The 22,684-nt window shown below is 39.0% G+C and overlaps 1 protein-coding gene across 1 annotated transcript in view; it reads right to left on the reverse strand.

Moving 5' to 3' along the window:
• Window positions 1-22,684, reverse strand: part of LOC122797635 (fer-1-like protein 4) — a 1,984,889-nt gene that overhangs the window by 580,178 nt on the left and 1,382,027 nt on the right. Inside the window, exon 29 of the mRNA XM_044066179.1 lies at window positions 12,157-12,284. Coding sequence (XP_043922114.1) covers window positions 12,157-12,284 — 128 coding nt within the window. The remainder of the gene's footprint in view (window positions 1-12,156; window positions 12,285-22,684) is intronic.

The raw sequence follows: 22,684 nt of genomic DNA on the forward strand, positions 1-22,684 counted from the left end.
TATGAAATGTGGGGCTGCCCTGATTTTTATGCAGGAAAAAAACAAAAGATGTCTATGCAAAAGAATATATGAACACCAATATGACATAAGAAAAACAACCCAGCCAATGCCCTTTCAAACATTTGTCAGTAAGTGATGCTTATATGGGTTTTAGGTTTGGAATTCTTGAGCAAGTGAATTCTAGGGGTGGTGATTGGGCACCCAAATTAGAATACAGGGAAATGTCTTGGCAATCAAAGCCCGTTTTGAAATTTACATCACAGAAATTTTAATAATGTAAGTTTTATACACATACAAGTACTCATACATATTTATCTCTATATTAGTTTTTAACACATGCTACATTATTTTATTTATTTTTTTAATTGAAATGTTTTCAGTTTTTAAGCAAATATTTTTTAGCATGTACCTAGATATTTTAGGTTTTGTTTTTAATGATGTGTTTATTAACAACATTGTTGGTAATTAACTTTAATGAATTTGACCTCATCACATGATTTGTTTTTATTATATAAGGAAGTTTAAATTACTTTGCACTTATTCTCATGAAGTCCCATTTTGTGGCGATGAAAGTGCTCACTCAATAAAATACTTTTACCAGTTTTCTATTTAGTAGAAGTTGCTTTTTCCAAATGTTGGATTTGTTTGGGTCTGGTTTCTTCTGGTCCTGAAGTAGGTTACATTCAATATTTTCAAGTTATGAGGAACTCCCAACAGCTATTAGTTTGTGCTGATGATTAGGGTTCAAATCTCTGATCAAGTGGGATTGGGGGATATCAGTCAACCAGCTATATGGGAAAAATATGGCTTGACTGGCAGCAAGCTTGAGCGGAGGAATACTGTTCTCAGCAAGCAGCCTGTATGCTTTTATGTTATAATGTACTGATAGCAAGTCAATCAATTAGATAATATAATAATCAGAAACAGTAGTAGCAGCAAATTCCTAACAGTGCTTTATATACCCTTAGAAAAGTGATGGTAGATGTTTCTGGAAGTTGTGGTAAGATGCATCTTAATTAGGTGTTTCTATGAGTTATCTAGTACCTTGACAAAACCAAAGGCAAAGGTTTGTACTGGACAACAGATCTTCACAAACTTCATCATAAATGCATGGCTGAAACTAGAGAAAAGGTCAAGCAAATGCATTATTAAAAGGTCTCCTCATCTTAGAAAATTAAAATATTTTAACAACAAGCACACACTGATAGTGATGTTAGGTGTTACTCCTGTAGCTTTGTACATGGACAACATTATCTATATGGGCCACTGAAGAGACAGATCATTTACCGTTTAACTTTTGTTCATTATCTTCTGTTATATGTTTCAGTATTTAGAATCTCTTAACTGCCTTTACAAGGCAATTAAGTGAGATAAATAGCTTTCAACTAGTTTTGTGTCACATTATTTATCAAGCTTGTCATGGTATCACCTGGAAAGCTGCACTGCAGGGACCCTTATGTGTGGTGATTAGATTTGTTGACTGCCAAACAATATGTGATGAGTAAACTGCCTTAATAGTATATTGCAACCACATACTGCTGCATTTGGTAATAGCCACAACCTGTCACACCCAAATAAACTTTGTATTAACCAGCTCAAGGGTTGAGTTACAATAACTGCCTCCCCAGGATCTCAGTCACCTTGCTCCCAGTGCTATCTTACCAAAAGTAACACACAAATGGCATAGAGAAGAACACTGGCTAGGTGCTTACCTTGTTTTGTACTAGTAGCTAAAATGTATTTAATTTTTTGTGTTTGCCTGAATTTTAAGTCCAGATACCCATTGCATAATTTCACAGGCAATGGATTTCAGCATGGACTATGTCTCAAATGTAGTTATTTTGCACACCTTAAAAGCAATGTAGAAGCTAAAGCAACAGTCTGTCCTCTAAAGTTCCAGGCTGTGTTTCCTGTTTTTTCCTTAGTTTGAATGCAATGTTTCTTATTTCCAGAACCAGATACTGGGGGTGGGAGGTGTCCAAATAAGGTAAAGTATTCTTTTGAGCTGAGATAGCATTTCAAGAGAAGTTTAAAGCACTGTCAACATGGGCACATTTGTGAAACCTGTTTTACTCATTAACAACTCTGCTACAATTCCACTTAAAGCAAAAGCATCTGTTTTGTACAGTTATATTAGGGTTTGTATCAGTTTGTCGACGGGTTACCTCCACGAACCTTTCTTCATGGACCCGAAACCATCAAATGTTCAGTTCTGCGAATGTTCACATCCACGAAAGACTTAAGTAGGGAAAGCAAGCAGTTGGCCAGCAGCACAAATTTTTCCTTTTCCCCACTGTAGTGTGGACTCAAATTTGGTATATATATTAATGGGGGTGTGGGGGCACAGCCTCCCCACATTGGGGGGCATGGGGGAGTGCAGCCCCCCACTTGGTTGGGTTTGACATACTACTGGGTTTGTTTCAGTGTAGTGTTGACCAAGTGCTTCCCTTCCCTGGTGAAATATTTTTTTGATGTGAATCTAAGCAGGACTGAACCTTTCGTAGTTTTGGGCCGATGAAGAAAGGTTGTCTGAAGTGAGCCTTCAACAAATTGCTATAGATCTGTTATATTTTACATGCTGTAAGATTAGTTTGATACAGTCTTATATGAAAAATATATGCACATTTAATTCAACAAAATGCAGCTTTCTGTATGCTTTACTGAAAGACAATTACAGTACTCACTCAGCCAATCAAATCTTTCCCCTGATAATAACTACATCTACTTAGCTTAATCCCACGTATCTACATATTTGTCCATCATCTGTAGGCCTCAGATGAGTTTTGTTGAACTACTACCCAATATCAAAGTTTGGAAGTGTAAATGTGTTTAAGTTAAGTTTCCCAATCCCATCTTGAGAGACCATCTGCATTTTCATAACTGGCACAGCATTCATGCTAGATAGTCATATTTAAGACTGTAATTGCAAGGTTTAAGAAGGTCACGAATTAGCCCTTGTACTCTTTGTAACTACTTCAAGTGAATTCAGTCTATAACTATTATAAATTGTCTACCATATAGGTAAGATGGATGATTTGAAGAGTCCATGCTGTTCACAAATAGTATGCTTCCACATTTTCTGTGAATCTTCCATCAGTTGACCTGTATGAATGAGATATACTTCCCAAATTTTTTTTCTCTTTTAAGGGACTTGACTTAATACTGCCATGAAGCTGTGTTTTGAACAATATCTTACATTATGAATTATTGGCTATAATCAGGAGCAGGTAGAGCTAGGGAGTCCCAGCACGCCCTCCTTAAGTTTCTGGAAAACCTGCTCACGAGCTTGTAACCAGATAACCTTATCTGGCATATTTTGTGGGTGAGGTCCAGGAAAAGTGTGGCTAGGTTAATGTAGTGAGGAACAAACCTTTCATAATATCCTGATATGCTGAGGAATGCCTTTACCTGCTTTATGGTAACAGGGGTAAGCCATGCCTGCATAGCTTCCATGTTAGAATTTTCTGGTCAAATTATTCCACCACCCACCTGATGGTAAATATAAATTGCTTCTGATATTCCTTCCTGATATTTGTTTGCCATGCAAATCAACTAGTCCCTTTTTAATCCTCTCTGATATGTCACAAATGTTTATACCAGGGATGACTAAAAACGGTGATAATGTCTCTGTAAGCTAGAGAATAATGTCCAGCCCCTGATGTGATGTGATCTACCAGGCTGTGGAAAGCTGCTGAGGCATACATTATCCCAAAGGGCATTTCTGGTGAATTCATGCAATTCAAACTGAGTAAAAATGATAACATCTTACTTGCTATAGGTTTAAAAAGTTCTATGCCAGTGACCCTTAGGTCAGCCATAACCAGATATGTAGCTTGATCCAGCCGATCTAAAGACTGATCTATCCTATGCTTGAGGTATGCATATTCTTCTGTGTGACTGTCGAGTTTCCTATAGGCTATATAAAACATGGATCCTCCATCAATTTTCATCACCAATACCACAAGTGAGGTCTACGGAGTATTGGATTACTGGATTATCCCCCAGACTCAACTTCTTGTCCATTTCTTCCAAAAGGGTAGCCTACAAGGATCTTCTTTGACTGCTTGTTGGGTTCCTGTGTCTAGATGGTGTTCTACTAGTTGGGCATACCCTGGCTTAGCAGTGAACATGTCCAAAGACCATTGAACACTACTCAGATATCCTGAATATGTGTAGAGGATTGCTGCTAAGAGACAACTACCTCATCCACTGAAGCATCAGTTCTGGCCTCACTGAGGAGAAAGGAGATCTTTCATATCTAATTTGTCTTGTAACCCATTATATATACTATGTACTGGTGCCTCTGTTTCATTGTAGGGTTTCATCATATTAATATGGCAGAGGGTTTGTGTTTGTCACCTGCCTGGCATCTCCACAATATAACTGACATCAGCTTCCTTCTTCAGAATAGTGAAAAGACTCTGCCACACTGCCTTTGATTATTTTTCTGGACAGGAATCAGTACCAGTGCCATTTGTCTCCCAGTATACTGTCAGGCTCTCACTGTCCTGTGTCACCAAACACTTTGTTGCTGTTGTTCTTCTGCCGGTCACATGAAGCCACAAGCTTAGCCCTGAAATTTAACACACACACTCTCTGCAAAATATTCCTTTTGGAAATCACAGTCATACTCCCTCTCATCACAAATTAAGTCAATGATCCTGCTCATCCCATGACAAATGGGGAAAAGCTTGTGCATTCATGGTGTACCACTCTGTATGCAAAGAGAAAATGGGGTGGTAGTTGCCCAATTTTTGCTTAAATTAACATGTGAATGCTATTAGCATGAACTTGAGAGTAGAATTAACCCTCTCCTGCAAACCATTTGTTTGTGGATGGAAGGTGTTTTTTTAACAGCTTTAGCCCAGTGCAGATATGACATGAAGCTACCCTATCTTTCCCTCAGTGTTTCCCTGATGGACAGAGCATTTGCTACCATTTCTACTTTAACAAGGGGCAAAGCCACTGAGGCAGAGTACTTAAATAGTACAATCTACCACCATTAACATATATTCCTGACCTGTGACACTTGGAATACCAAAAGGCTCTATAATATCAATGACATCCTTCTGAAATAGTCACACAATAACAGGCAATGGCAATAAAGCATTCTTTGCATTGTCTCCCACATTTCCAACCTTTTAATGCCACTGACATGTCTTGAAATACCATCTCACATCTTTTGCAATGCTTGAACAATACAAAACTCTGCATAAACCTCATTTTTTACACTTTATGCCCAGATGGCTTGAAAAAGAAACACCATGGGCTACGGAAGAAGTGCTTGATGACACATGACTGACTATCTATTACTAACGTCTTCTTCTGATCCTCCTTCAAGAGTCTATTCTTTGTATAGTAACCCTTTCTCCAAGTAAAAATAAATAAAGAACTGCAAACAGAAGAATCCGGAAATAACAACCTAATCTTCCATTCTTCTATGTGTGGAAGTTTGAGTTACTATTTAATTTATGCCAGTATGCTGACCTCACCAGGCTTGAGTATTTAAAACCTCCTTGACTACCTTCCTGAAGTTCTGTAAGGTCTGATCTGTGTGCTGTACCTGTTGCAACTCTTCCCTTGTGATCTGTCCCAGTTTTCTTCCAATGAAAGTCTAGTATTTCTTGACAACTCTGACTCTGATTTAAGCTTGTTGCTCCTAACCATTTCTTCACCCAATATTGCCACTTCAAAAAGAAAGACCTTTTGAAAGTTGTGGCTCAGATATAGGCTTATTGTGACTACCTATCTCTTTTCCTGAAGAAGGCACATTACCTCCCTTTATTGGCATTATGTGAATGCCTCCCTGCCTGGCTGGATGGCATTACTTGTTTTCAGAGTCATTACCTATTAGAACATTTGTAGGGATATCACTGAAAACTATCACTTGTTTGTTCCCCTGTCCCATCACAGTCCAAGTAAACCATGACCCATGTTATCTGAAAAGGTATCCCTCCCATGGCACTAATTGGAGTGGACTGTCCAGGTAATTGACGCTCCTTTCTAGCAACTGCAGACATAACAATAATTGTAGCTCATGAATCACTTAGCGATGTCTATTTAATCTTGTATCAGGATGGGGCACAAGCCTTTATGACAAACTGGAGTAGCCATCTTATTTAATGAAGCAGATAGGGTAGAGGGGCATGTCAAAGAGCAACTAGTACAGTAAGAGAGCTGGATGATAAAGGTATGAAAAAAGAAGGAGATATTTTGGGGTTACATTCCTTGAAAGGAAAACATGGTATAGGTACATAAGGGCATGAAAGCAGTTAGGAAAGAAAGAATGGCAAAAATGAAGGAGAACTCATACCTGTATAAATTTAGGTCAGTGTCCTATTACTGGCTTGGTGCTAGAAATGGAATAAGCTTCTTGAGTTGTTTGTGAGATTAAAAAAATCATTTGCGCCTCTAAGAATGGATGACTTAAGGGCAACACATATATACGTAATGTGAAAATAGTACAGCTATGGCAGCTAAGCCCACTACCTTTATGATTTATGTGATAACTGTCACTACAGTCTGCCTGTGTCTGTCTGTAGTAAAGCTTCTTGGTGAAACATATAATGTCTAATGTATCTTTCTCGTTCATTCTGACAATGTATATTCTTTATCAGTACTCATATACTACATGTTATGGGTACATGATGTCAGAATAAACTTTACTGATACAAGAAAATGCATTATTGGTCTGCTCTGCATTTCGACCTTTGTAGAGTTTCTTAAGACCCACAAGCTATCCAATGACACTTCTGGTATGTGTACCAGTTGGGTAAAAGCAGTGCTACTGTAAAGCTGTTCTTTTTTATGGAAAGAGCGAAAGATTCTTGTTTTATGTTTATCTCAAATAACTTTTTTTTCAAATTGCAGCCTCACATTTTACTCTTGTAAAGATTTATTTTCTTTTCTCAGTTCAGTGAATCACCCTGATTTTCATGTGCTTTTTAAAGATTTGGACATGTGAAGACTACATTGCAAGTACCGATATGTCTGAGGCTTCATAAGAATCTCAGTGAAAACTAAAGGAGGTGGTATATCAATTTTTATTAAAGATAAATACACCTCCAGATTGGTCAAACAGCATGATTCCCTGGAGATACTTCAGGTGCAATTAACTGTTGGTAGGACACCTATTCAAGTCATTGCCAACTACAGGATCCCCTCCATGAATCAGGATACCCACTCTGCCTATTTGGATCTGCTTGAGTCTATCAAGATATATTCAAACAGCATGGTTTTGGGTGACTTTAACTACCCATCCATTGACTGGGTAAATTAGTCATGCTCAAACTCACTAATCCAAAGGTTCCTCAACTTCATTAAGCCCAGTGCCTTGGACCAGCTGCTTGACAACCCCACAAGGGGTGCCAACATCCTGGATCTGCTGCTTACTAATATGGGGGACCACTGTAGCACCACCACTGTGAGGTCTTCCCTGGTGAGATCTGACCACAAATCAGTCTTATTTGAAGTAACTATCACACATGACTCCCCCCTTCAGCAGCAACTAAACTAAAAAACTTCTCTAAAGCAGATTATAACCTCTTATGGTATGGTATAAATAGCTTCTCTGCACCTCCCCCCTCAGATAGAATTGGCAACTATGCCAAATTCTATACCAATGCTTTATACAAACACTTGCATTACTGCATTGACTCAGCTGTACCTAGTAGGACCAAAACAAGCTCCTCAAGGAGGAGCAAACATGCCTGGTGGACAACTGCCATTAACAGGCTTTACAATAAGAGGAAGAAATTGCTATCTAAGAGTAAAAAGGAGCAAGCCCTAAACATAAACACTCCCTTATCAGCTTAAACAAGCAAATAAGACTTTGTATGAAGTTCTCCAAAGCAAGCTAAGAATCCAAATTAGCTTCCTCAACTAAAGACAACCATAAGGCATTCTTTAGTTACATCTGTTACCTAAAAGGAAAGGCCCAGATGATTTGTGCAGAACTGGTAGTTAATAATACAACATATACTGAGCCTGCAGACATAGCTAATCTGTTGGCTGACAGGTTCTGTGAAAACTTTACTTCCCTGTCCCCACCATACGTACCCCATGACATCACTGCCACCTGTCCCCTACCTTGTATCTCTAAACAGCAGGTCATTAACACCCTCTCTAAGGCCAGGAACACAGCATCTCTGGGACCTGATAATATCCCAGGCTACATCCTACATGGGCTCCAACAAGAATTAGCAACACCATTGGGTACTCTTTTCAATTATAGTCAAAGCACTGACTTCATCCCAGCTGAATGGAAAATGGCCACTGTTATTCCTTGGCACAAAGGTGGTGATTCCACTGACCCCGGGAATTAATGACCTATTAGCCTGACTAGCTTTATCTGCAAGGCCATGTAGCGAATCATCATGGACCTTATCAACAAAGATATAAGTAAGCTCCAAACACTTGACGCTACTCAGTTTGGATTTGTCAAAGGGCGAGCATGTCTGTTAAACATGGTGGACTTCTTTGAGACAGTCACCAAGGCCCTGGACAAGAGGAAATCTGTGCATGCAGCCTACCTAGACTTAACCACGGCATTTGACACTATCCTCAATGCAGACATCATTAATAAACTCATCTGGCTAGGTATCAACCCTTATATCATTAGATGGGTCGCTAACTGGCTCACTGATAGAACCCATATAGTCAAAATAGGGGAATCCACTTCCAACAGCAGACCAGTAACCAATGGTGTTCCACAGAGATCAGTACCGGGACCTCTACTGTTTGGAATCTATTTCTCCGAAGTGCAAGCAAAAACTAAAGGTCTGTGGCTGACAAAGTTTGCTGATGAGTGCAAACTGGGAGAGGTTGTAGAATCTCCAAATTATGTCAACATCCTACAAGAGGGTCTTACACAAACAAATGATTGGTGCCAAAGTGTTGGCTTTAAACTCAGTGCAAAAAATGTATTATCATCCCTTTCGGTAAGGGCAATGTTCCTACAAACTACCACATTGCTAGCAACACCTTAAGTTTTCACTCAGTGGTGAGAGACCTGGGTACACAGGTTCACAGCTAAAACACCTTTGACCACCATATCTCCACAGTGGTAAGAAGGGCATTCTATATTGCTCATCTCATAAGTAAGGGCATTGCCTCCAGAAAAAAAGAAGTTACAACCTCCCTGTATTCTTGTCTCATCAGGCCAATAATTGAGTACAACTCCCCTTTTGGTATGTACCTTTCTAAGCACCTCTAGCAATTGGAGAGACCACAAAGGTACCTCACAAGGAGCATCTGGCCTATGTGGATCATCTGAAAATCAGTATCACTTTATTCTGTTTCATACAGCCTATTCAGAGGTGAATGCTGTCTTGCATACAAGGCAATCTCTGATCCTGCTTTACTGGAAATGCTGCATCTCTGTAAGTCAAATGGTACATGGGTTACTCGCTCTAAAGACCTTAACCTGGTATCTGACATTAATAGAACATGTTTGTGGGACAGATTTGTCTCCTAGAGGTTACAAACACCTTTGGATCAGGCTCCCACTTCAAATGCAATCTGGACAATTTGATGGGTAACCGTAAATTCACCCTGAGGGTTCCACCTGTGTCCCTCTTGGACAAGGGCAATAAGTGCTGATTGTGAAAATAACGGTAAAGCTTGGCTAGGTTTGTAAGGGCCATAGGGTCTATAGCCTAGTAACTTCCTATGATCCTATGAACACTGGAAGCTGTGTGACTTGGAAAAAAAATGAGAAAAAAAATACAGTGCACAGTGTTCCTTCAGGTTACTGATGAGTACACCATTAAGGTATTTAACAGAGCTAGGCATTTATTGGTTTAAGCCTTGACCATAGGTGATTGGGTCACATGGACTAATGATGATGTCACACCCTGACACCATATAAGAATGGAAAAAAGGTGACTTATGACGACTTTTAAAGAGAAGAAAAGAGACCAAACTGATTTCTTAAAAGGCAAGTTTCAAGTATACTATGAGCCAAAGAAGAATCTGCCATAAAGAATTTGTCTGCTTTTCAGTACAAATCAAAGAATTCAGGAGTAAAAGATCTGATCCAGTATGAATATAGACATAAATATTTTGAATTTGGCAACTTGTCTGAGTCCATAATAACAAATAAGACTGTATGCCGACTCAGAAATGATGAAATCAGTGTCAGAATATCAAGAGGAGCAGATCTGATATTGGATAAATTAGCCATGTGCAGAGCAACTGAATTTTTGAATATTCACCCTAATCACAAGAGTGAAGATTTGGAAAAACACAAAATAAAGGCTGTCACTAAGCAAGAGAGCAACATGATGGCAAGAACTGTTAGAAATATTTAATAACTAATATGCCAAGGTGCTGCGGTAGCGTTGTCGCCTCACAGTAAGATGCTGTCCGGTTCGATTCTCAGCTAGGGCGTCTTCTGTGTGGAGACATGCGTGAATGGGCATATCTTCATTGAAGGTTGTGCATCAGGCCTGGCAAGCCGGTACATAAAAATCAACTGCCAATCATTAGCGGACCGGAGTTCAGCTGTGGCGACCCCTAACCGGGAAAAGCCGAAAGACACAAACAAACTAATATGCCAAACATAGGTAGACCATTTGCATCCATAAGGGATAAGGGTGTTAAGCCTGGGATGTATTTGTGTTTTCTCATTTATTTATCCAGATTAAGTTTGAATAGAGTAAGGGAAGTACTTTGCTTTTTGTGGAGAGGAGGACTATTCCAAAGAAGTGGAGTTCTCTGTGATAACGTATCTGTCCCTCCAACACCAACATGTTCTGTTTATGTAGCAAAAGAGATTAAGACCTCTTGAGCAGATGTTTATTCCACCATTGGACTTGCAGATGTGCAGTAGATCAGAAGGGATAAGGTCTGTTGAGGGTCTGCACATGAGGCAGAGATCACCCCTCAGTAGCACGTATGATACTGAGAAGAGGGACTGAGAAGAGGGTCAAGGTTTAGAGGTGGCCATTGTAATTTTTATGATTTAGGCTCTTGCTTTTCATGATGAGAAAGTATTGCAGTTGTTCAAGTTGTGTTAAATGATTAGAGAGGTATGTACTAAAGTGGACATTATGCTAAGTAAAGACATGCAGGTAGGTGCGTGTATGAATGGGTGTGCCTTCGTTGAAGGTTGGGCATCTAGCTGGCACCTCGGCACCGTAAAAATCTACTGCCAATCATAAGGGGACCAGCATTCCACTGTGGCAACCCCTAACCTGGAAAAGCCAAAAGACATTACTTTTATTGTCCTAATAAGTGAGAAATACAGCGGAATAATTACTTTCCTGGATCTAGAGGCCATATCCTTACTAATAAATTTTGCAATAAAAAAGGACTTTCTTACAAAAGTGAATACATAGTGATCAAAGGACAGTTCAACTTAGTTCTTTAATTTTGCCAAAGTTTTAACCAAAAAAAACACATACTTATATTGTACTATGCAGTGCAAAGAATCTCATGAATAGATCACATGTCATTTACAAGCCCAAGATAAAAAAATGCACATTTTGAACACTTCTTTTTAGGAAGCAGGTTCATAAAGACAGTATACTGAAAATAATGGCTGAGACTTTTATAAGAAAGTCAAAAGCATGCATTTCATAGCTTCAGAATTGAATTTCAAGAACAATCAACATATAGAGTCATTCACAGCATCCTATGAATGCAATATCTGCAATGTAACAGACATAAACATAAGTTGGTTTCATCCCAGCAAAGGATTTTGTGTTACTTTTGTGACAGTATGTGGCATGAAATGTCAACAATGACAGACAGTTGATGAGTTTTACAATATGCATTTATGTTATCTGTTGCTAGTATAGTGTGTATGTATTTTAGAAGGCATATGAATGCGATATTTGGAAATACATGTTTTCATTAATTTTAAATCAAACATTTTAAAAGAATGAAATTACTAAAATATGATGACTGGAGCAGCAGGTAAACAAGCTGACTGTGTGTGTGTGTGTGTGTGTGTGTGTGTGTGTGTGTGTGTGTGTGTGTGTGTGTGTGTGTGTGTGTGTGTGCTCGCACGCGTGTGTGAGTATTAATGTGTGCATGTGTATACGTGTATGTATCTATGTTTCTTTGATTTGTATCTCCCTTGGATTTTACCACAGACACTGTACAAAATTGTGACTAATGGTGCATCACATTTTCACTCGTAGCTTTACTCACTCTCCAAAGACAGGATGCAGCTGTTTTGGGATGTAACGCTCTTTGCTGGAAAACTCATTCTTTCCTAATTGGACACTGACATATGGATCAGCTTTCCCATTTGGATCTGCAGGAGTCAGGCTGGTTGCCTTTGAAGAAAGAAAAATGGCAGTCAGTTTTTCCTCTTTACCTGTAATTTTCCTATAAAATGTTTGAATAGAAAACATTACATCATAGTTTGTATTCTGAAAACAGAAGTGAATGAAGAGTTACAGTACTGTTAGTTACTTCACTTGCATCAGTGACAATTATGCAAATAAAAATAGGCAACAACAAATCTAACAACTTTGTAACTTTCTCAATAAACATAAGTTATGGAAAGTTTTTGTCAAATTACTATTATGGGTAAGGGGAACAGGGTAGTGAATCAGTGAAAAGATATTTTGTGCTAAAATATGGTTGCAGAGGAACAGATGGATTTAAGAACCCATAAACTCTATTTCAGACTTTGAATTTATCTTAAAAATGAGAGAACCCATTAGATCAAATCATGCTTTTTGTATGTGTGCACATATATTTATCTACCTGTGTATGTGTATGTTTGTGATATGAGCCTGTATGTATCCATAATTGTTTGTGGTTATGGCACTGCATAGATATGTAAAATGTAATAAATGTGGGTGTTTGTGTGTGTGTGAATATGTGTATGTGTGTATGTCTGTGCATGTGTGTGCATATGCATGGATACATGCGTGTGTGTGTGTGTGTGTGTGTGTGTGTCTATCTACCTGCATATGTTTGTGGGGTGTGAATCTGTATGTGTGCACATGTGTTTGTGGTTATGGCACTGTATACACACCTAAAATTTCATAAATATGAGTGTGAGTGTGTGTTTGCATGTGTGTGTGTGTGTGTATATATATATATATATATATATATATATATATATATATGTGTGTGTGTGTGCACCATTCATGTCTGGGTGTATGTGTGGATGTGTTTGTGGGGTATGAGTCTGTATGTGTGCACGTGTTTGTGGTTATGGCACTGTATGCACACCTAAAATTTCATAAATATGAGTGTGTGTGTGTGTCTGTGTGTGTATGTGCGCACGTGCATGCTCGTGCATTTGTGTTGTTTGTATGTGTTTCTGTGAGTATATGTGAGCATATGTACGTATGTACACATGGGTGTGTGTATTTGTGTATGTGTTCAGCATGTGTGTGTATGTGTAGTGTTTGTGTGCATATCTGTTCATGTTATATGTATGTGTGTCCCAAAAGATACCAGCAGAAAAATTAAACTGCAAGTGCTTGTGTAAGGGGCAAGCCCCTGTACCCCATGAACTTAAATATTCCAAATCCATGGCCACACCAACTCGCAGAGGGGAAAAAATCTCCAAAAACAAATTTAATCACTGCTGGCGCACACAATAATAACTTCATCAAGTGAAGTGCACAAATATCAGGAGCAATAAAATTCACTCTACAAAACTCAGCCAACTAAACCACTTTGCAAAATTCTAACTCAAAATAAAACCATTACATGCATACAAGTCATTTACCTGTGCCAACATTATTTCTACTCATTCTTTTCTACCAAAAGTGATTTTCTAGTAATGAATTACTCTACCAAGCATGCCACAACTATCACAACAAATATACATACATATATATATATATATATATATATATATATATATATATATATATATATATATATATATATAGAGAGAGAGAGAGAGAGATATGGTCCAGATGACATACCTGTGGAAGCATGGAGGTGTTTAGGTGAAATGGCAGTGGAGTTTTTAACAAGATTGTTTAATGAAATCTTGGAAAGTGACAGGATGCCTGAGGAATGGAGAAAAAGTGTTTTGATACCGATTTTTAAGAATAAGGGTGATGTGCAGAGCTGTAGTAACTACAGAGGGATTAAATTGATCAGTCACAGCATGAAGTTATGGGAAAGAGTAGTGGAAGTTAGGTTAAGAAGGGAGGTGATGATTAGTGAACAGCAGTATGGTTTCATGCCAGGAAAGAGCACTACAGATGCGATTTTTGCTCTGAGAGTGTTGATGGAGAAGTACAGAGAAGGTCAGAAGGAGTTGCATTGTGTCTTTGTGGACGTAGAGAAAGCATATGACAGGGTGCCTAGAGAGGAGTTGTGGTATTGTATGAGGAAGTCGGGAGTGTCAGAGAAGTATGTAAGAGTGGTACAGGATATGTACGAGGGTAGTGTGACAGCAGTGAGGTCTGCAGTGGGAGTGAGGAATACGTTTAAGGTGGAGGTGGGATTACATCAAGGATCAGCTCTGAGCCCTTTCTTATTTGCAATGGTGATGGACAGGTTGACAGACGAGATCAGACAGGAGTCCCTGTGGACTATGATGTTTGCAGATGACATTGTGATCTGTAGTCAAAGTAGGGAACAGGTGGAGGAGACCCTGGAGAGGTGGAGATATGCTCTAGAGAGAAGAAGAATGAAGGTCAGCAGGACTAAGACAGAATATATGTGTGTGAATGAGAGGTAGGATAGAGGAATGGTGAGGGTGCAGGGAGTAGTGGTGGTAAAGGTGGATGAGTTTAAATACTTGGGATCAACAGTTCAGAGTAATGGTGAGTGTGGAATAGAGGTGAAGAAGAGAGTACAGGCAGGATGGAGTGGGTGAAGAAGAGTGTCAGGAGTGATTTGTGACAGACGAGTACCAGTAAGAGTAAAAGGGAAGGTCTACAAGACAGTAGTGAGACCAGCTATGTTATATGGGCTGGAGACAGTGGAATTGACAAAAAGGCAGGTGTCAGTGGTTGACGTGGCAGAGATGAAGATGTTAAGATTTGCACTGGGTGTGACGAGGACGGACAGGATTAGGAATAAGTATATTAGAGGGTCATTCCAGGTTGGAAGCTTTGGAGACAAAGCCAGGGAGGCAAGATTACATTGGTTTGGACACGTGCTGAGGAGGGATGCAGAGTATACACTGGGAAAAAGATGCTAAGGATGAAGCTGCCAGGTAACAGGAAAAGAGGAAGGCCTAAGATAAGGTTTATGGATGTGGCGAGAGAGGACATGCAGGTGGTTGGTGTGACAGAGCAAGATGCAGAGGACAGGAAGAAATGGAAACAGTTGATCCGCTGTGGTGACCTCTAATGGGAGCAGCCGAAAGAAGAAAAAGAAGATAGAGAGAGAGATATGCACAGACATATGTATACACACACAGACACACACACGTATATATATATATATATATATATATATATATATATATATATATATATATATATAGATATATACATGTGTGTGTGTGTGTGTGTGTGTGTGTGTTTATGCATGTGTACATACAGGCAGTAGATATATTGGCCCATGACACTGCCTGCAACCTGTCTCAAAATAAAATATTTGTTTATGCAAGTAATGTCTGTGGAGAAGAGTCTTTTTCCAAATGTGGTTACAGTTCTGTGGGAACTGTTTTATGGTGTATCTCTTGTGAGATAAAATTCTTATCTCATCTATACAAAGAGCTGCTACAGCAATTATTTAATCATTGACACTGTTTAATGAAAGGTCTTGTTTATTTTTCTTGATTTTCTTATTCACCAGTACTAGTATAATCACGAGCCCTTTAAACTACCATAGTAAATTGCATTCTTCATAAATGGAAGGAAGAAAACTGTTATTAGAAACATCACAACTCATCAGTCCATAATTTACAGCAGCACATTCAAAAATAAAACTGTGTGCCATGTTTTGAATATTATTCTGGTTGTACAGTGATTACTTGTATTATATGTTCAACTTCATCTTCTTTGTCTTGCAGTTACTATGCATTTTGAAGGGTTTTCCTAAAGTATAAGTTTCCTTCCTTACATAAAGCCATCCCTACGCATGATTCATATTTCAAAGAGCCAAACCTAGGTTCCTGCATACTTTACTTTTGCAGAAAGGTAGCATTTTAGCAGGAGTGTTCTCTGCAGTGTGGAAAAAGTGCAGTTCTTGACTGGTGGTCAAGTATGAACATCCTTAATGGTCTTGTGTATTACTTCATTGCTTCCTCCCGGCTGACATAAGAGCAGCATATGCTGTGTTGTGTGCTGTGTATTAGCTCACCCTGCTAAGCAAAAGGTCAGTGCATGCATATTGTGGGTTCAAATCCATGTAGATTATAACTTTCATTAAATGTTCCTCTCCTGTATGGGATATACTACTCAGATGTCAAGACAAATGTAGATGGCTTTTGGCTGACCAAGTTTCCTAATGACTGCAAGTTAGGGGCAATCACCGATTCCCCAAATAATATTGATAGCCTAGAGAAAGGTCTGACTCAGACTAATGATTGGTGAAAGAGTCATGGTCTTGAACTAAATGCGAAGAAGTGCATAATAATACCCTTAAGGGAATGAAATACCCCTATAAATTACAACATTGATAGCACCCGCCCTAAGAGTGGACCCAGTGGTGAGAGCTCTAGGTATTCAGATAGATAGTAATTTAAACTTTGACCACCAGGTGTCAAAGGTGGTAAGGAAATCCTTCTATGAGTAAGGGCATGGCATCCTAATCTAAGGATGTCATAGCACCAATGTACTCCGCCCTCATCAGACCAATAATTGAGTACAATGCACCCTTTGGCATGTACCTCACCAGACAGCTGCAACAGTTAGAGCATCCTCAGAGGTTTCTCATCAGAAAAATACAGTGAATAACCAACATGCCATGTGAGGACTGATTAAATGCCCCATCACTATATGCAGTTTCCTACCAGTTACTGAGGGGTGATATATGCCTGACCTACAAGTCAGTCTCTTACCAAGCACTGATAAAAAATGTTGCATAATTGAAAATCTAACTGCAGCAGGGTTACTTGCTCCAAGAATCTAAACTTGAATGTTGACTTGACTAGATCATGCTGAAGAGACAGAGATTGACCCTCCTCTGGAATAGGCTTCTTATTCATGCGAAACAGAGCCCTTCCCTGACCATCTTCAAGCACAGTCTGTACCAATGGATGGGAAATCACAACTTCATTCCTGGGGGTGGCACCAAGGGAGCCCGCAGGATTTTTTGCAGGGGGGTGCAAACCCAGAGCCCCACCCACATAGCTCACCCCGCCCCCTGCCAACACAGCCCCGCCCAAGTCCACCCACCCCAAGCCCCGCCCACACAGCCATTCCAGTGTCCCATTACTTGGCTATTTCTCCCCATTTACTGTAGACACTGTTCAAATCTGTGTGCATACTGTTTTATGCTTTAGTTCTACAATGATTACAGGCAGTTGGATTTAATTTACAACTTTTATTTCAAACATTATAGCCCAAACACTGAGACATTTACTAAACCTAAACAAAGCAATAGTCTTACAATGAAAACAGACTTGGCATTAAAGCTTCTCTACTTTTGAAACTCACATTCAATGAAACAGCATTGAAACCCACATTCAAAGAAAATGCATCTGGCCAGTGGCAGGTTATTTACCTTTGAACTTTTTTCAAGCAATAGGCTCCTTGCACACCGTTAGGGCCATGCAAAAGTTATTAGATTTACCTGATTGAATTGCCTGTTGCCATCAAAGAATAAATTGCCTATGTTAAATTAAAAAATGGTAAGCTGGTATATTGCAATAGAAAATGGATGACAAGCTGAAAAACAGGTTCATAGTTATTAGGCATCTCATCCAAAGGAGGGCATCCTGAGGACTGCAGCATACAAATGTATATGCTGTAGGAATAGAACCTCAAGCCTTTACATTAAGATGCAAGTATTCTACTTGTGGTGCTACTAACATAGCTTTAAAACGTTATACCACAATAGAGATACCATTTGCTAAACAAAACAGTTGCACATTGTAAATAGACTTGGCATGAGCAGCAGTGGACTTAGCTTCCCTTAAAACTCACAGTTCCTTGAAAATGCACTTGAAAATTCCACCTGTTAACTTGGGCATTTCACTTTCTCACAAACATACCACACCCTCAAGGCCTCAACCTTAGTGCAAGAAATCTGGACAAAGCCTAAAATAAATAGGGACAGATTATAAATATGGCTCTCAGAAACTTAGAAAATTACAAGAGTAACAGGATTTGTGTTGTATGCATTTTTCTAAATGACATCTAAAACTGAAATGTCTCATTTAGCAACTTCAATCCTTTTTAGGAGGAATATGGGGCAAAAATCTGGACAGCTGAGGGGTATGCTACCTCCCTCTAATACACACACCAAATAATTCTGGTCAGACAAATTAGTTCTGGGAAGGTTGCACTGAACGGCACCGTGCTTGAGCTGAAGTGGGTGAAATCCTGGTAGCCAGTGATAACTGATCTCAGCATTGTGGAGCATTAAAGCATTTTTAGCAGAGCATTGTTTCATCACTACCTATTGTGTTTGCACATAAGCTGTAGTTATTTTAAACATTTGCCTTTTGATTACTACAGAGGACATTTACCCACCAGAGCTATTGTGTTTTGACTTCAGTGTGGAGCTAGTTGTTGCATGGCTTGGCTTTTAAATAAGGTAGCAATGCTTATTTACCATATACCATTAAAGCCACCCTGACCCAACTACAACTGTACTAACACACAGACACTGCTATAAGACACTGGTCTGCAATAAAATGTAATGAGCTTCTGAAAATACTGTAATCCTGTCCTTTTATTACAATGACTATAAAATACTTCGAAATAAGGTAAAAGCTCATAATCTTAGACCGACAAAACTACTTTTCCACACTTCAAAATAATAAAATCAAACCCTCAGAAATTTTGGAAAGGTATCTCTACTCTACTTAACCCCAGCAAACCAGATACCCCTACCCCAGACCCAATCGCTCCTGAACAAGACTTGGCTACCCAATTTAACTCTTTTCATTGAATCCATTTCCAAATTAACGCCATCTTTCTCTAAGACCACTACACTGCTACTACTTCCTCATTCCCATCTACTAACTCCCATCCCTCCACTCCTCCTACTACTTCATCAGCTTCATCTGCCCCTAATTCTCCCTCTTCACACTCCTTTTTTCTCATTTAAACCTATACCCAACTTCTACTATAAAGAAATTCCTTATGAAACTGAAGCCATGCACCAATGCTCCTGATAACATCCCTTCTTACTTTCTTGGCAAAGCTGCTGAAGCAATCGCTACCCTATTAGCATTTTAATCAACTGCTCTATCCAAGAATGTATAGTACCCCAAGTCTGGAAAAGGGCCTTTATCATACCTCTACATAAAAGGTGGCAACAACAACAATGTTACTAATTTCGCCCATCGCTATTCTGTCCCCCATCTCTAAACTCCTAGAAAAGTGTATCCAACTACAACTCCTTCCACATCTCTTAGATAATCACCTACTAACTCCCACACATGGAGTCAGACAACATCATAGCATTATGACCGCCCTCCTCTCCTTCCTTGAAACTGTAAATAAAGCCCGCGACTCTGGCCAAATTGTTTCTACCCTACTACTCGACCTCTCTAAGGCCTTTGACACACTCTCACAGCCTGCTACTAACTAAACTTTACCCATCTCCCTCCTCCTTGGAACTGGTTCTCCAGCTACTTATCTAACAGATCTCAAGCAGTCAAATGGAAAAAGGCCACCTCCTCATTTCTAAATACTCCTACTGGGGTACCCCAGGGCTCTATACCGAGTCCCCTTCTCTTAAATATATTTATAAATGATTTCCACAACTCTATCCCATTCTCAGACATCATCCAATATGCCGATGATTCTGCTATTATCTCGCTGCCACCTCTATCCCCTCACTCCTAAAACTGACTCAAGATGCTTTTACAACAACTGAGCAATGGATGAAAAGGAATCACCTAGCACTCAGTGCCTCTAAAACCAAATTAATGTTATTCATCCCCTCTAAGGCAACTTCTTTCAATATAAACACATTCCACATCTCTAGACAAAATAATCTACCCCTGGAACTGGTGTCAGAGACCAAGTTACTTGGGGTCCAAATTGATACCAGCTCAAATTCAACTCCCACCTACAGTTAAATATCAAGAAAACCCGGTATGCTTTACCGACAAAATCATTACCTTACACCTGCTACCAAAATCACCCTCTACCTCATTTCTTATCCTCTCCCTTCTCTATGGAGCTCCACTCCTAACTAATCTACAGACCTCTCTAAAAACACAGCTTTCCTCTTGCTACAACAAAATTGCCAAGTTCGCTACCAACCACAAGTCCTCCACCCACCACTGTTCCTCTCTCCAAAAACTAAAAATGGCTAGAGCTACCCAGTTCTCACATATACTCAACTAAATCTTGCACATAAGCTCATTTTCAACCCCTCCCTTTGTCCCTCCCTTTCATCAGCCTTTAAAATGCACCTTCCTGCAAGAGTATCAAGATCCAACAATCAAAATCTATTAGAAGTATATAAACCAACTAGTCCCCAGGCAATTTCAGTGCTTTTGTGCTAAATTTCCCTTTAGTCTGTATTACCTATTAATTTCATCACTAGATTGTACTCGCTCTAGTTGTATTATTTTCAAATTGTTATTTCTTGTATGATTAACTTCTGTGTAATTGTATAATTTGTATATCTATTAATAACCTACTTAGTTTTGGAGCTTTTCTCCCCAGGACTCCATTGAAAACGGGTTAATTTGGCCCAATGGACTATCCTGGCAAACCAACTGCAAATAAAATAAATAAAACTGTCATATGCATTTCAATACCCAAGGCTTATACATTATCTAGTCATGTACATATTCTCTGCATGGCAACAACGAAAAGGCTTTCAATGCTGGTAATTCTTTAACAATATACTTACTAAAGCTTACTTGCATCTTACAATCTCCGACAAGCTTACCTGATGTTCATTAAACCATGGCTACTTAGAGCAACAGGGCACTGTCACAGAGTTCCAGAATAAGAAGCATAAATCAACAGTACAAAAATCTGATAGAAAACCAGAACATTTTGCAAAATCAAGGACAGATGAAAAGCCACGGTCGTATTTGTGATCTACTTTGGATGGGGGAATACTCTGCACATTTACACTGCATAACTGCTTCTTGCCTTCCATGGACACATCCAGAGCCACTACAATGGGGAGAGTGGGGTGCAATAAGTATGTCACAATTTGAAATGTCTCTGGCTGACAGTGATGGCTCTGACACTCATGCCTCTCAACTTCAGAGCAAGAAATCTGGACAAAGCCATACATAGAACTAGAAGTGTGACAAGCCTAAAAATAAGGCCAATTTTAAATATTGCTCTTATAACTTAAATAGAACAGGTAGATCTTGCATTAGTACAAGTTTTCTGAAGGGTATGAAATCTGAAACTCAAATGTCTGCCATTATTTTCTAACTTCAATCTTTAATGACTTGCCACTAATTTGCCAGAAAAACACAATTTTATGAAAACGGACCAAAATGTGATGCAAAATACCTGTCAAAAAGGGACACCTTTTAATATTAACAGTTAACTTGAAGCAGCTAACAAAATAAGAGAATCCACATGCATTTCTGAAATAGAGGTAATCTATAAGTGATCATTACAGTTATATATAATTGTAAACCCTCCACATTTTCTTCCAAAATTGCCATTTTGGAGGAGGGATTATTAGGGAGAGCAACATTTTGAGCCAGAATTGGGGACAATTGAGATGTTTGGATATTCCTAATCTACAAAGTGATTTGCACGTACCTCTCAACCTCTTAATGCAGGAAATCTGAACAAGGCCAAATATATTGGGGAACATACAAACACTACTAAAAATTGCTCTTGTATAAACGTAAGACAGTCTTGCATTAGCATGCATTTTTCTGAAGGTTATGACATCTGAAACTCAATGTCTGTCATTTAATGGCTTCATTCCTAAATAATTTGCTAGAAAATCACATATTTGAGAACAAACCAAAAATAAGCAGCAAATATCTATTCATTCTGCAAAGATATGGACAACTGAGAGGTATAGTTCAACCGGGCTGTCTGAGCTTGCTACCCCCTCACAAAATCATGGTCAAATGGAGCCTCCCCCTGCAGCCATTCCAATGTCCCATTTATCATAAACACTAATGTGCATACTGCTTTACTTCTGCGATGATTTAGGATTTCATTTGAAAGTTTTATTTTGCATTTTACAGCACAAACCCTAATACATATCTGTTAAAGCAATGCAGTCTCACAATGAAAATAGACCAACATTAAAACTTCTCTGCTCTTGAAACTCGCATGCATTGAAACAGCACTGAAACCCACTTTACATTTTGCCAATGGCAAATATTAACTCTGGGCTGTCTACAAAATCATAGGCCCCTCGAACATAACATACACATGCTCTTCGATACACCTGCCTGACTGTATTACATTATATTCCTTGTACAATACAGTACAGTTGTTAGAGGGCATTTTAAATTTATTGTTTTGAACATTTTTCCAGTAAACAAAAAAACAAAAAGCATCCACTAATGACAAAACTGCCCAATTCAGAACATTTCCATCATAAGTCTACTCAAGTCCACCAGTATCAGTAAAAAAATATACACAATCTCTGAAGTAGTAAACTCCACATTGAAAAAATTTGT

This window comes from Protopterus annectens, chromosome 3.part1 (assembly GCF_019279795.1).
Source record: "Protopterus annectens isolate FY-2018-M chromosome 3.part1, PAN1.0, whole genome shotgun sequence".
In the NCBI taxonomy this organism is placed as follows: Eukaryota; Metazoa; Chordata; order Ceratodontiformes; family Protopteridae; genus Protopterus; species Protopterus annectens.